Genomic DNA, 12434 nt, shown 5'->3' on the forward strand with positions numbered 1-12434 from the left:
TATGAAGATTAACCATGAAGATAAAAAGAAAACATTTACTTTTTAAGAAATATGATTTGAAATATTTCTTCAAGTGTACAGATTCTCTTAAATCATATTAGTATAATAAAACTTTCTGATCCATTGGTAAATAAATCTTTCAGCTATACACCACTTAAGTGTTACAGAATAGACCATACCTATCACCATGTTTGCTGTAGAAGTATGCAGTAACTTTTAACAGCTGACTTTTAACTCATCTTTTTGAAATTTGGATTCTTAAGAATGGCAGTTCTTTAACTCATTTGTCTTAAAAACGTGCTTGGGTAAGGTGAGAATTCTCTTATTCCCTTTCTGCTGTTCAGATCCATCTCTCTTTGAAGGGCAGAGATGGGTTGTTGCCTTGTCTCTCTTCATGTGTTTACTGATGAACACTTTTCTTGTTCTTCCAGCTAATGGGCTGCAGGTCCACAGGAGCAGTGTGTTCCAAAACGACTTTTTCTTTGCTCAGATCTGAAGATCTGAGATAGTGAGCCATTCACTTTGAATTCTCCCAAAGAGTTTTAACTGAAATTTCACTGGCCATATTTCCATTTCCGTTTCACATACAAAATTATAGAAATAATCTAACCCCTCTGCAGGGCCTTGGGGGTGCTTGGGGGTAAGGTAGCATTTTTATTGTTTGTTTCTGTTGTTGTTGGTTTGCTAGTTAATGGGGGAAGCTTTGTTCAGCAAGGCAATATGCTTTGTCTGTTTGGTCTTTCTGTTGTCAAGCAAAATAATATCCCAAGCCAATAACAACATACTTGGCTAGCTAATAAGATTTTAGGAGCACAGACATTACAATGGCTAAAGTGATTAGATTTTTTTAAACCTAGTATTAGGAAATGAACCACATGTCATGTGTAATCTTGGAGATGACAAAGGTGCATATCCTGAATTGGAACTGACCTCTCTGCTGAGATAGGGGTTGTTCATCTGTGCTCCCACTTCATTCTTTTGTTGGGGGGGGGGGTAGTTCTCACTAGTCCCTGCCTTCGAAGTCTGAACCACTGGTGCTGCAGCCCTGTCAACAAGGAGAAGACAAGACAGACAGCAGAACTTATATAGGGAAGCCTACCATATCTCTAAGCCTGGAGTCCTGAATTTGCAAAGGTATTACTTCAGTGAAGTTTTAAGTTCTGTGCCACAGATATCTGCTTGGCTTCCAGTGACCACAATCTGCACTCATCTCATGTCAGAACACGTGTGTCAGATAGTTATTAAAATTTGAATAATTAGTGTTTCACAAATATTCTTTGAAAGCAACTGTATAGCCATTGCCTAATCATTTTTGAATATTCATGAATATTACATATCTTCAAAAGTCTCTCTTCCCATTTTCTTTATTGTTACGACTTTGCATAAACTCTGAAGATACTGTTCATAATGCATGAACCATAATGTGACATTTCTATTATAACCAGAAAGATAATAAAATACACGGTCATCATCTTCCACCCAAAAGTCTGAAGTTGAGATTTTCTCTACTGGAATCTTAAAATTGCACCCAACATTATGCTCTTGGAAGCTGCCTGTTTGTTTGTTATTTAGTGCTGTACCAAGTGTCTGGCCTCCTGTGTCTCCAGTACAGACATGATAATGATTCAGCCAAACACAAATCAGGCAAAGGACAAGCAAAGAACTACACAGGAATATTACATAGAAAATTATACTGGTAGGGTGGAAAAAGCAAAAGACTGTTGTAACTGGTAAGAAGCAGTCTAATGTAGGTTAGGTAAACAGGCACAGCCTACAGAGCATCATAGTCAAAAGAAAAATTTTCCCTGAACGGCATCATGCCTTATAGTCAAATACCAAAATGAATGTTAAAAATAAAAATCTAATAATGTTAGAGGTGGACATTTAACAATGTTAATTGGTAAAGTCTTAATGCAATAGAGTAGAATATGGCTCTTAAAACTGATATTTTCTTGTCACAACATTTTGTATAACATACAACATAAATTTTCCACTTTATCAGTTCTTAGTGGATTGACTGACATGCAAGAAACAAGTTTCTGTTGAAAACAGTAAATTGTTAAGTAAAAAAAATGTTTTTTAAATCCCTTAAGAGTTACAACCATTCTAATACTTGTAGCAGAACTCTTATTTCATAACACCTTTTTCTGATAGCTCAAGGCAAATTGTCCACATTATAGACGAGAACACTAGACATGAGGAAGGTGGTGTGACCTACCCAAGGGCGTAAGGCTGTATTTGAAAGAGTTAAGGTTTAAACCCAGTTTGATCTGAGGTTGTTACTCGTGTTCTTTCTTTTTGCTACTTCTGTTGATCCCTGCACTGTTTGAGGAGACACTTCATAGTCTACATCTAATAGGAAGATTAAGAAAGACATGGCAGTTGGGCTCAGAAAACAGGTACCCTGCCACAGAGGGACTGGACACTGGGGCTCTAATCTTCACTGGGTGCTTCAAGGGCCTTGTCGTATAGTAACTTGTAGTTTGGCTGAGCGGACAGTTGAATCAAAAGCATGGAGAGAGAAGAGAGGTGGTTGTATGGTAATGAGTCATTCATTCTAGATGCTAGTCAACAGTGGCTCAGTGTGACTTCTCTATCATCAGTGTCTTCTCTATCATCGGGCTGGTGATCACCATAAAGAGATGTAGTGGGAACTGTGTATGCAGAGTGCCCTAAAGAGGGTCAGCTGTCCAGCTGCAGAGTCAGGAGGAGACAAAAGCCTCTTAAATAATGAGTTTATATCCATGTTTTCTTCAGGGTATTTGCAAATAATCCAGTATCTAGTGAGCTTCCAGAATGGTTTGCATTTGAGCCAAAGGAGAGTTGAATGGCTTGCCTGAGGTCACAGGGCTTCATGTACATGGCTCCTGATGCTGGTCTTATATTTCTTTTCTTTTCGCCTTTGAGATTACTAGTAGTAGCTTTAGGTGTGAGCCCTATCTCATTGAATACTGTAATTTGAACTTTAGAGAAGCAGGTACTGTCATTATTCTAGGCTAACATCATGGAGACTGGGAGATCTGGAAACAAGTTTAGATGTTTAACAGTTTAATCAAGGCCATCCTCAGCTAGCACCAAGTGGAGGTGGGTTTGTAGCATAAGCTATAATGGTATTCCCCTTCCTTTGAGCAGAAAAACCAAACCAACCAAGAAGTCACTAGGATACTTTTTGTTTGCAGGTTTGTTGTGTTGTTGTTGTTGTTGTTGTTATTATTATTATTATTATTATTATTATTATTATTATTATTATTATTATTATTATTTTAAGATTCAATTGCCAAAGGGAATAAGCGACAAGGGGACAAAATAAAGAATGGTGTGAACCTCAGTAGAGAATTAAAATGGACTCTGGTTGATTGAGGTTTCTGCTATTTGTGATTCAGAGTGCCTGTTTGTCATGGGTTTCCCTTCAAAGGGAGCTCAGTTTTTGTGTCTGAAGGCTCTCAGTCAATGTGGAAGTTACCTTTTGATTTTCCAGTTCTGGAATGTAGGAACTAGAATAGCCCGAAGCTCTCTTGAGCAGGTAATGACTTTTTGAGAGTCCAGCATTGACTATGAGGCATTTTTATTTCATCTGAAGACTTGCCTTCAGTAGTAGAGTGAGGCCTGATGTGGTAGGTTCTCTGTTCCACTTTCCTTCTACAGATACAGCCAGAGAAATACTACACATAAGATTTACCAGCACTACATTGGTGAATCATATGGTTTCCTTGTGGTCTTCCCCAGAACTCTGCCAGAGGTCCTGAAAGTAGCTAACTGCTTCTCACAGTGTGTTGCTCACTCTTGCCACCAGACTGTGTGAACACTAACATCTGTGTGCTACCATCCATTCTTAAACATTTCCCCTCAGTATGCTTAATTGTATCTTAAAAGACATTGGATTTTATATTTTGTTTATATAGTGAACTTACTTTGCTTTTCTGTGCAGTATTCAAAATAGAGAAGACAACTCTGATTTAACTTACTATATTATTAAAAGTGACTAATTTCCTTTTTAATGGCCTTTAAAATTAATAATTGTTTAATTTAACACCATTACTTATAATTTTTACTATTTCACAATAAACATTGGGCAAATCGAATAAAGGTTCTAGCTTATCTTCCTACTCTAACATACTAAAATATTTCTATGTTGAAAATATTGTTGACAAAAATAATGAGGATTACATTTACAATGGGACATTTATATCAACAATTTTTAATTCTGTGCATATTTTGTAAAATACCATGAAACTTAGAGAACTTTCATTGCAAACTTTTACATAAATGCAGATTATACTTGATTATACTTGAATCTGGGCTTGGGAGGTAATAAAACTAACTTGAAAATTCTATTCTGCATGAGAGCAGCATGGGATTGGTGTGTGTTTTTGGAGGTGATATTCTTTTATAAATGTTACAGAGTAACATCTGAGTTGCAGGCTTATGGCAGTGGCAAAAATCTTGGGGCTTTCCAGATACAGATTTGCTTGGATAGGTCTGTTTTTGCAGTTGAAAGGAGAATGTTTTTATCTGTTGCGAGTTTTCAGATACCACATGCTTCATCTTCTCTTGCCAGCAGACCCCTGTCTTCTCTTTGATCCTCAATTGACCTCTCAGTCCACACTTCATTCCTTGTACATGTACAGGCTTCATCCTGTTGTTAGTTAAAACAGTGAATCCTGTCTTGCTGAAAGCTGTACTCAAAAAGGGACAGTGTTGGTATTGAAGAGATGGCTCAGCTGTTGCAAGTTCTTGCTACTCTTACAGAGGACCCACATCATGTCTCATTGCTGTCTGAGGCTCCAATGCTAGGGGATTCAACACCATTTTATAGCCTATGTGAACAACAGGCATGCATGTGAAAGAATCAACATGTGGGCAAAATACCCACACACATAAAATAAACATGTAGTTTTTTTTAAAAGAGGGACATTGTCATGATTTTTTAATGTTTATGTATTGTGGTATATTTACTCTCATACTGTTCATGCCTAGAGGAGGTCTCTGTTGACTTGGTCCAATTGTCTTGCCATATAAACATGGAAAATTAGTTTTAAAACAGCAAAAGTAGTTTCTGCTGCAGGTGGTCCTGTGGCTTAAATCAGAACCAAAAGTTAGCTGTTCTGATTTGCAGCACTGTTTGGTTTCCATTTTTCTGTCCATCCTTGTGTGGGCAAGTGCTTGTTGAGCTACTGAATATTAGCAACCTAGCGAACTGAACCTGTCTTTGACCTTTTATGTTATGGAAAAATTATACTAACACTCCTACACAAACTATACTACACTATTCTGAGGAACTGGATAGGAAGATTGCCTTAAAACTGTGGCTTGTAGGTACTCTCCAGATAGATAGAGTGAGTGAGTGAGTGAGTGAGTGAGTGAGTGAGTGAGTTAGTGAGTGAGTTAGTTGTGGATATAGATGATGAATGGATGGATGGATGGATGGATGGATGGATGGGGGAGTGGAGGAGCCCCAGAAAAATGAGAACTTCATGGTCACAGCTCCTTTCATCATTATGTAGTCTAAAACTGAGGTTAGTTAAGATATAATAATCAGCCTAGAGCAAAATGTTGACAGTCTGTGGTTCAAAGTACACAAAAATCATATTCGAGGGGGGGGGGTAGGATAATAATAATGCCCAACCTATAAGTCAGTGGTTCTCAGCCTGTAGGTTGTGATCCCTTTGGGAGTTAAATAGCCCTTTCATGGGGATCACCTAAGACCATCAGAAAACACAGATATTTACATCGAGGTTCATTAAAAATAGCAATACTACAGTTATAAAGTAGCAGCCAAAATAATGTTATGGTTGGGCGTCACCACACCATGAGGAACTGTATTAAAGGAAGGTGGAGAACCCACTGCTGTACATGATGACATATGGCATAGGCCCTGAGCAGAAGCTCTTTTTAAAATGTTTAAAGATGGATAGAAAGATGAGCCTCAGAAGAACTATGGGGAGGTAGGCTCCACCTCCATAGGGTGCAGGATTCCAGGCCACTGAAGATGCTGGCAGATTGCCTAAACTGGGATTGAATGAATGCAAAATGAAACTGCAGGGCTAGGGCTTTTCATTGGCTGTATCCAATTGCCTTGGTTAAAGCAGAATTGACAACAAAGGAGATTTAAGTCTCAAATATATTGAACTACCCAAAGTCTAAATCAAAATTAGTTATTATTGAAAACAGGCCCTTTGTACTTGAAGAGTGAGATCCAGATGAGACAACATCAATTGCATTTATTAACATTGCTTATGCTTAATACTAGATGAAAAGAATTGGCCAGGATGCAATCATGATAACAACTAACCTTGTTGAGAATTTTTTTTTGTACAAAATCAGAGTCGTTTCAGTAATTATCAGCTGTCTGCCTCTAATTTCCAAATTAATTAGTTACTATAGTTGTGTTTGTTTGCATACTTTTTATGTATGTCTAAATTGTACATATCACATTCAGTGAAGCCTATTTTGATTAGTGTTGCTAAACAATAGTGTTCTGGCTACTTTGAAGATAAATGAAATTTGTTAATAAAATATAAAACTTATTTTAATATTCTTGAAAATTTAAATATCTTTGTCTTTTTTATGCTAAGTATAGTATACTGAAAATAGCAAAGCTCTACTTGATTACAAGAAAAATGGGATGGGTTCCTCAACTTGATAATGTAGCGATGGCAGATATAAATGTTTTGAAACATGAGGTATGCTAGACTGGAGAGTTACTGTAGTTAAATCATTGAATGGTTCTTTTGGTGGTTTTATATCCCGTTTGAAATGATTGTAGGGACCACTGTTACCCTTGAGCTGCTGCTGGTAACAATCCTCAGAGGCTGAGGACAGCACACATGTGATTATAACAAGTTGTCAGAGTGGAGGAGATAGTAACTGATAATCAGTTAACACACGGGCCTCTAAAGCAGGGTAGCCCTGCTGTCTTGGTGAAAGAGCTTTGCTCCTGTTCCTTCTGAAAAGCTTTAGCTTCAGATTTCCTTTAGAGGGGACGGTTTAAGGCTGGGTTCTCTCTAAGGAAAACAAAATATGACGACATTATTATGAGTCAGTTTGAAAACCAGTCTATGAAGATATCTCTTGAATTGTATACAATATAAAGTATGAGTTAAAGACTCAGTAAAGCAATGCAGAGTATTGAGACAGCTGCTGGTTTTGTTTCTTAAACAGGCTCATGCACAATTGGTTCGAGAGGTTGATGTGGAGAAGGTATCTGCTTTTGAGAATCCATATGTGGATGCAATAAAAAGCTTATGGAACGACCCTGGAATCCAGGAGTGCTACGATAGACGACGGGAATATCAGTTATCTGACTCTACCAAATAGTGAGTATCTGCACAGCAGGCCCTGAGAAATGGCTGCTGCTGTATTTCACAGGAATGTGCTCTGTGCTATTTGTCACCGTGTCATCTGTTGTGCGAATGGGAATCAAACCTAGGTGTATAGACAATAAACTCCTATCTGTGTGTCTGACTCCTCTAAGTGTAGGCATAGTCATAAGGTACTGAGGTCATATTGGGGACAATATTTCTCTGTGTGTGTGTGTGTGTGTGTGTATGTATGTTGTTTGTTTTTTGTTTTTGTTTTGTTTTTTTCTTTTCTTTTTTGGAGGCAAGTTGCAAGTATCCCAAGCTGACTTTGAACTCCCTGTACTCCTGTCTTTAACACTGGAGTACTGTGATAACAGGCATATCACTATGCCAGTTATGAATCCTAAGGCTCAAACTTCATGCATAGTAGGCCAGTATTCTACCAGTTGAGGTACACCCCCAGTTCCAAGAGTATTCCTTTCACTAAGTTTTAATTTAAAAAAAAAAAAAAAGATCCTAATGATTTGATTCTGTCACGCTGTTTTCTCCCTCAAATTGCAAGCCACAACCCACAAACCTGCACACCATTATGTCTTGGATAGATTCTTTTTTGTTGTTTTAGTTTAGTTTAGTTTTTTTTTTTTTTTTTTTTTTTTTTTTTTGCTGTTGTTGTTGTCTTGCTTTGTTTTGTTTTACCTTAATGTAAACCCGGGAACCTCAACTGAGAAAATTCTTCCATAATATCGACCTATTGGCAAGCCGGTGAGGCATTTCCTTAATTAATGACTGATGGGGGAGGCCCAGCCCATGGTGGACAGTGCCATTCCTAGAATGGTAATCCTGCGTGCTGTAAGACAGCAGGGCGAGCAAACTATGGAAAGCATGCCAGTAAGGAGTATTCCTCTGTGGCTTTGCTGCACTTCCTACCCTGCTTAAATTTCTACCATTCAGTGAAGGACTGTTACCTGGGAATGTAAGATGAAATAAACCCTTTCCCTCCTAAGTTGCATTTAGCCATGGTCTTTATCACAGGAGGGCGGCCCTATAGGAAGACCAGCAGTCTCAACTAACCTGGACCCCCCAAGATCTCTCAGACACTGAGCCACCAACCAGGCAGCATACACCAGCCGTTATGAGGCCCCCAACACTTACACAGCAGAGGACTGCCGGGTCTGGACTCAGTCAGAGAAGATGCACCTAACCCTCAAGAAACTTGAGGCCCCAGGAAGTGGGGAGGTCTGGTGGAGTGGGGGTGGAGGGATGGCGACATCTTCTTGGAAGTGGGGAGCTAGGGGGAAGAGGTATGGAATTTGGAACAGTCAGAGGGTGGACAGGGAGGGCGATAAAGTCTGGACTGTAAAAAAGATTAAAGAATAAATTTAAAAAAAGAAAACATGAAGTAAATATTCTGATTTTAGTATTGGATGACAGAATACTTAAATAAATTAGAAATTACAAAGAAAACTGTGTTTGATCATAACTTCTGAAAACATAAGACTTCCCTAGTTTCCAATTCTTAGACCATTGTCAACTTTCAAAGAACAATTATTGATAGATGGGTTTTTTTTGCAAGAAAACTGAATTTTAATTTTGCATGCATTCCAGAATTATTGTGTGAGCTGCCAGTTAATCTCATGTACTACCTGGGAAAGATTTGAATCCAAGAGAGATCTGTTAATTCTGTCTTCAAATGTCCATAACAGAAATGAAGTTCACCATGGGATTAATATAATCAGTGTAGCCAGGAATATAGATAGCTAAGATCTGAGACAAAATGTGAGCCGGGCAGTAGTGGCTCACGCCTTTGATCCCAGCACTTGGGAGGCAGAGGCAGGTGGATTTCTGAGTTTGAGGCCAGCCTGGTCTACAGAGAAACCCTGTCGGGGTGGGGGGGGGGGGGGGAGAGAAGAAAGAAAGAAACAAAATGTGGGTTGTGTTTGTTTTGGATTTTTTAGTTATCTAGCCAGATTTCCATCTACACTAATTATGTTAATATGCCATTTCTTTCTTAACTTTGTTTCTGGTTGGACATAAGAAAGTGTGGGAAATATTTCACAGCTTTCAGCCTGTCCCTATTATAGAACAACCTAGTGAACAAGAGTTGGCTTTAGAGCAAACTGAGGGGCCTGGCTGGCTGATCAGTGCCCCTCAGTAATGCTGGAAGGTCCAGGGATTACACATTCTTTTTACAGTGAAGTTATATTTCTACATGTTGCCCAAATAAAGTATTTTCATATTATCTGCTAAGTTTGAGTCATGTAATTCCAGACTGTCAGCAGGATTCCGTCTGTCCTGGTTAACATGTGTTCCAGTATGTGCAGTCATCTGACTTGAGTTGTTACTGTCTGTCCTTCCTGCCCCATCTTCCATCCACATCACCCTTCTTGTTCGGGATCTGTTACTTTGTACTGACTTCTTCACCCTTCCACCTGCCCTGCCCAGTCCCTTTCCCTCCCTCCTCATTCCCTAATTGTAAGTCTCTGTAAGCTGAGGACATAGAGAGAAAACATGCATTCATTTCTTGTCTATAACAAATCCTGCCTCCTCTACCTTTGACAAGCTGTCTGTCTTTTATTTCCTGCCTCCTCTTTCCTTCTGTTTCCTTTGCCATTTCAGATTTTAGTGCCCCATGTTGTGCTGTTTATCCACCTCCCCTCTTTCTGTCCGTTATGTCTCACCCTCCTGTTGTTTGTTCCTCCACCCTCACTGTGACTCTCTTCTCTGCTTCTCCTTTAACTCCCTTCTGCCCTGCACTTTGCTAGCAGGACCCTGTTTCAGAGTAGTGCCTTGTGGCTCTACCTTTTCCTCCTCTCTCTCTTCTCCCTCCCTCTCTCCCTCCCTCTCTCTCTCCCTTCCTTCTTTCCTTTTCTAGTACTGGAGATTGAACCTAGAACCTTCTGTATGTGCAATAAGCCAACCTGCTTATGCTTATTTTACATACTATCTCTTTCCCTTTCTACCTTTTTTCTTCCCTTTACCCATCAGCTATAATTATAGAGAGGCTTTCATAGCAGGGAGTCAAAACTCCAATATCTTATGTGTCCATCACATAGTTATGTGTCCACCAAGGTGTGACTGTCCATGAAGAACCTACTTTGTTGCCCCCGCCCCCACCCTGATGTAAACTAATGAAATGTTCCTTTTGCATGAAACTTAATCTTCCATGGATATGCTCTTGAGACAGCCTCTGTCATCTCTCATGATACCATTCCAGGAAGATTTGTGGATTTTGAGACTTGTACCCATTACTTAATAGGGAATTTGCATATTATTGTAATGTTTGTTTAGGCCAAGAACTGTCCTGGGCAGTCTCTCTACCTTAGAATGCCATCACTTTAGAATTCTGGTAGCATAAACTGAGTTCAGCATAGAATCTGACCTGCTGGTTAGACACAGATGATACTGATATGGGGCCCCTGGCACAAGCTGATTGAAGTCCCCTAACTTATTGTTCTTTACATTCTCTGACTTTCTATAGTTCAAAGATAAACTGACTTTCTAAGTTGCATTTATGTGAACGCATATACTTAGTTCTTTGAAACGATGTTTTTGTGGAAATAATAAATTATAACATCTTGTATCATTTCATTATGTATATCTTTGTTTAAAAGTGTATATTTTCCTACATAGTTAATAGCGGTACATAAATTATGCCTAAAGCCAGTAAGTTCATGTTCAGATTCCCTGGGTTCTTCTAAAATGTCATTCAGATGTGGTTAATTTTAGGACTATGTAGTTCATCTGGCAACTGTGTATCTTAAGGCTTTTCTACCCTAGTAAAGAGACCTGTTTTACATTTCATTGGCATGCTAAAGAGTGGCCTGGATTTCCTGATTCATTCTTTGTACAGTTTAGCTTGCTTCTATCTCTCAAGGATTTATTATACACCAGATGTTAAGACTTAGACTCAAGGTGAGCAGTGTGATGGAATGCGTTTTAAGTGATGTCACATTCTCACCCTGTCAGCTTTCACTCTGACCTTTTATGTTAATTCATAACCTTTGCTGATAAATAACCCAGAAGGATTTGCAATATAGTAGTGGCACTAATAGAAATCATAGTTGTTGTTGTTGTTGAGGCAGGTTCTGCCTGACCTGGAACTTTCTGTGTAGATCAGGCTGTCCTCTGCCTCTTAGGATTAGTCATGTGTTACCATGACCAAGCTACATACTACATGTATTACTTGGTCTGCGCTGGTCTTCTCTGAGGTAGCTTTTCTACTCAGCTGATACTTTTGAGTACCACAAAATACATCTCTCCTACCAGAAAACTATGTGTAAAAAAACAGTAATTTTCTATATGTGCTAAATAAGATGATAATTGTGTCATTTATTATCAAACCAGGATACCTTTAGAAGGAAAAACTAGCTGCTGTGCTGAAAAAGCAAATTTAAATTGTTGTCTGTAGGATAGGCAGGCATGTGGCTTCTGGTAACCAAATGAAACCTAAGGGGTTAGTTGGTGTCAGGTAAGTCTGTAGATCCCTGACTTATTGTCATCCCCCTTCTGGGTGTTGCAAGACTATTGCTACACCAGTGTCTGGGCAGCAGGGAGACCTGCCTCTCAGCTTGCCTAGGAGAGGGGTGGTGGTGAGAATTACCATCTTCTTTCTGGTCTATGTTCTGGACACTCTACTTTATTTTTTAAAGCCAAGTAGCCTTCCCAACAGAAATAGGCTGTTAGATATCACATCTTGGTGTTGTCCTAGCAACCACAAGGATACAGGTCCCATATAGCAGTCTCCTTAAAGCCCTGCTCTGGTAGTTTTCATAGAATGTAAGGAGCCCTCCTTCCCCTGTTGTGCTTGAGATCATCGTGCTCTTGTTTTCTTCTGTGGCATATGTTCCTGCTGCATCTTGTCTCCTTTTCCTTCAATGGGTCTTTGCTTTTGCCTTTATATTGGCTGTTCTCATGTTAGAAAATGTGTAAATCTCAGATTTCTAAGTATGTGAGAATCAGAATCTGTCATAAACATTTGCTTAGAGGTTGGGATGTAACCACTTTCTCCCTAGAATTCTTCTGGATGCGAGACTGCATGCAAGCCACATGCCAAAATTCCCAGAAGCAGAGGCCAAGCATGATCTTCTCTTTTCTATCTGATAGGCTCACGTTCACCCTTGAAGACCCAACTAG

The 12434-nt window shown here is 39.2% G+C and overlaps 1 protein-coding gene across 1 annotated transcript in view; it reads left to right on the plus strand.

Annotated features, from left to right (window-relative positions):
* Positions 1–12434, plus strand: part of LOC117705469 (guanine nucleotide-binding protein G(q) subunit alpha) — a 251580-nt gene that overhangs the window by 168159 nt on the left and 70987 nt on the right. Inside the window, exon 3 of the mRNA XM_034498153.2 lies at positions 7162–7316. Within this exon, the coding sequence (XP_034354044.1) occupies positions 7162–7316 (155 nt within the window). The remainder of the gene's footprint in view (positions 1–7161; positions 7317–12434) is intronic.

The sequence above is a fragment of the Arvicanthis niloticus genome, chromosome 1, assembly GCF_011762505.2.
Source record: "Arvicanthis niloticus isolate mArvNil1 chromosome 1, mArvNil1.pat.X, whole genome shotgun sequence".
NCBI classification, from domain to species: Eukaryota; Metazoa; Chordata; class Mammalia; order Rodentia; family Muridae; genus Arvicanthis; species Arvicanthis niloticus.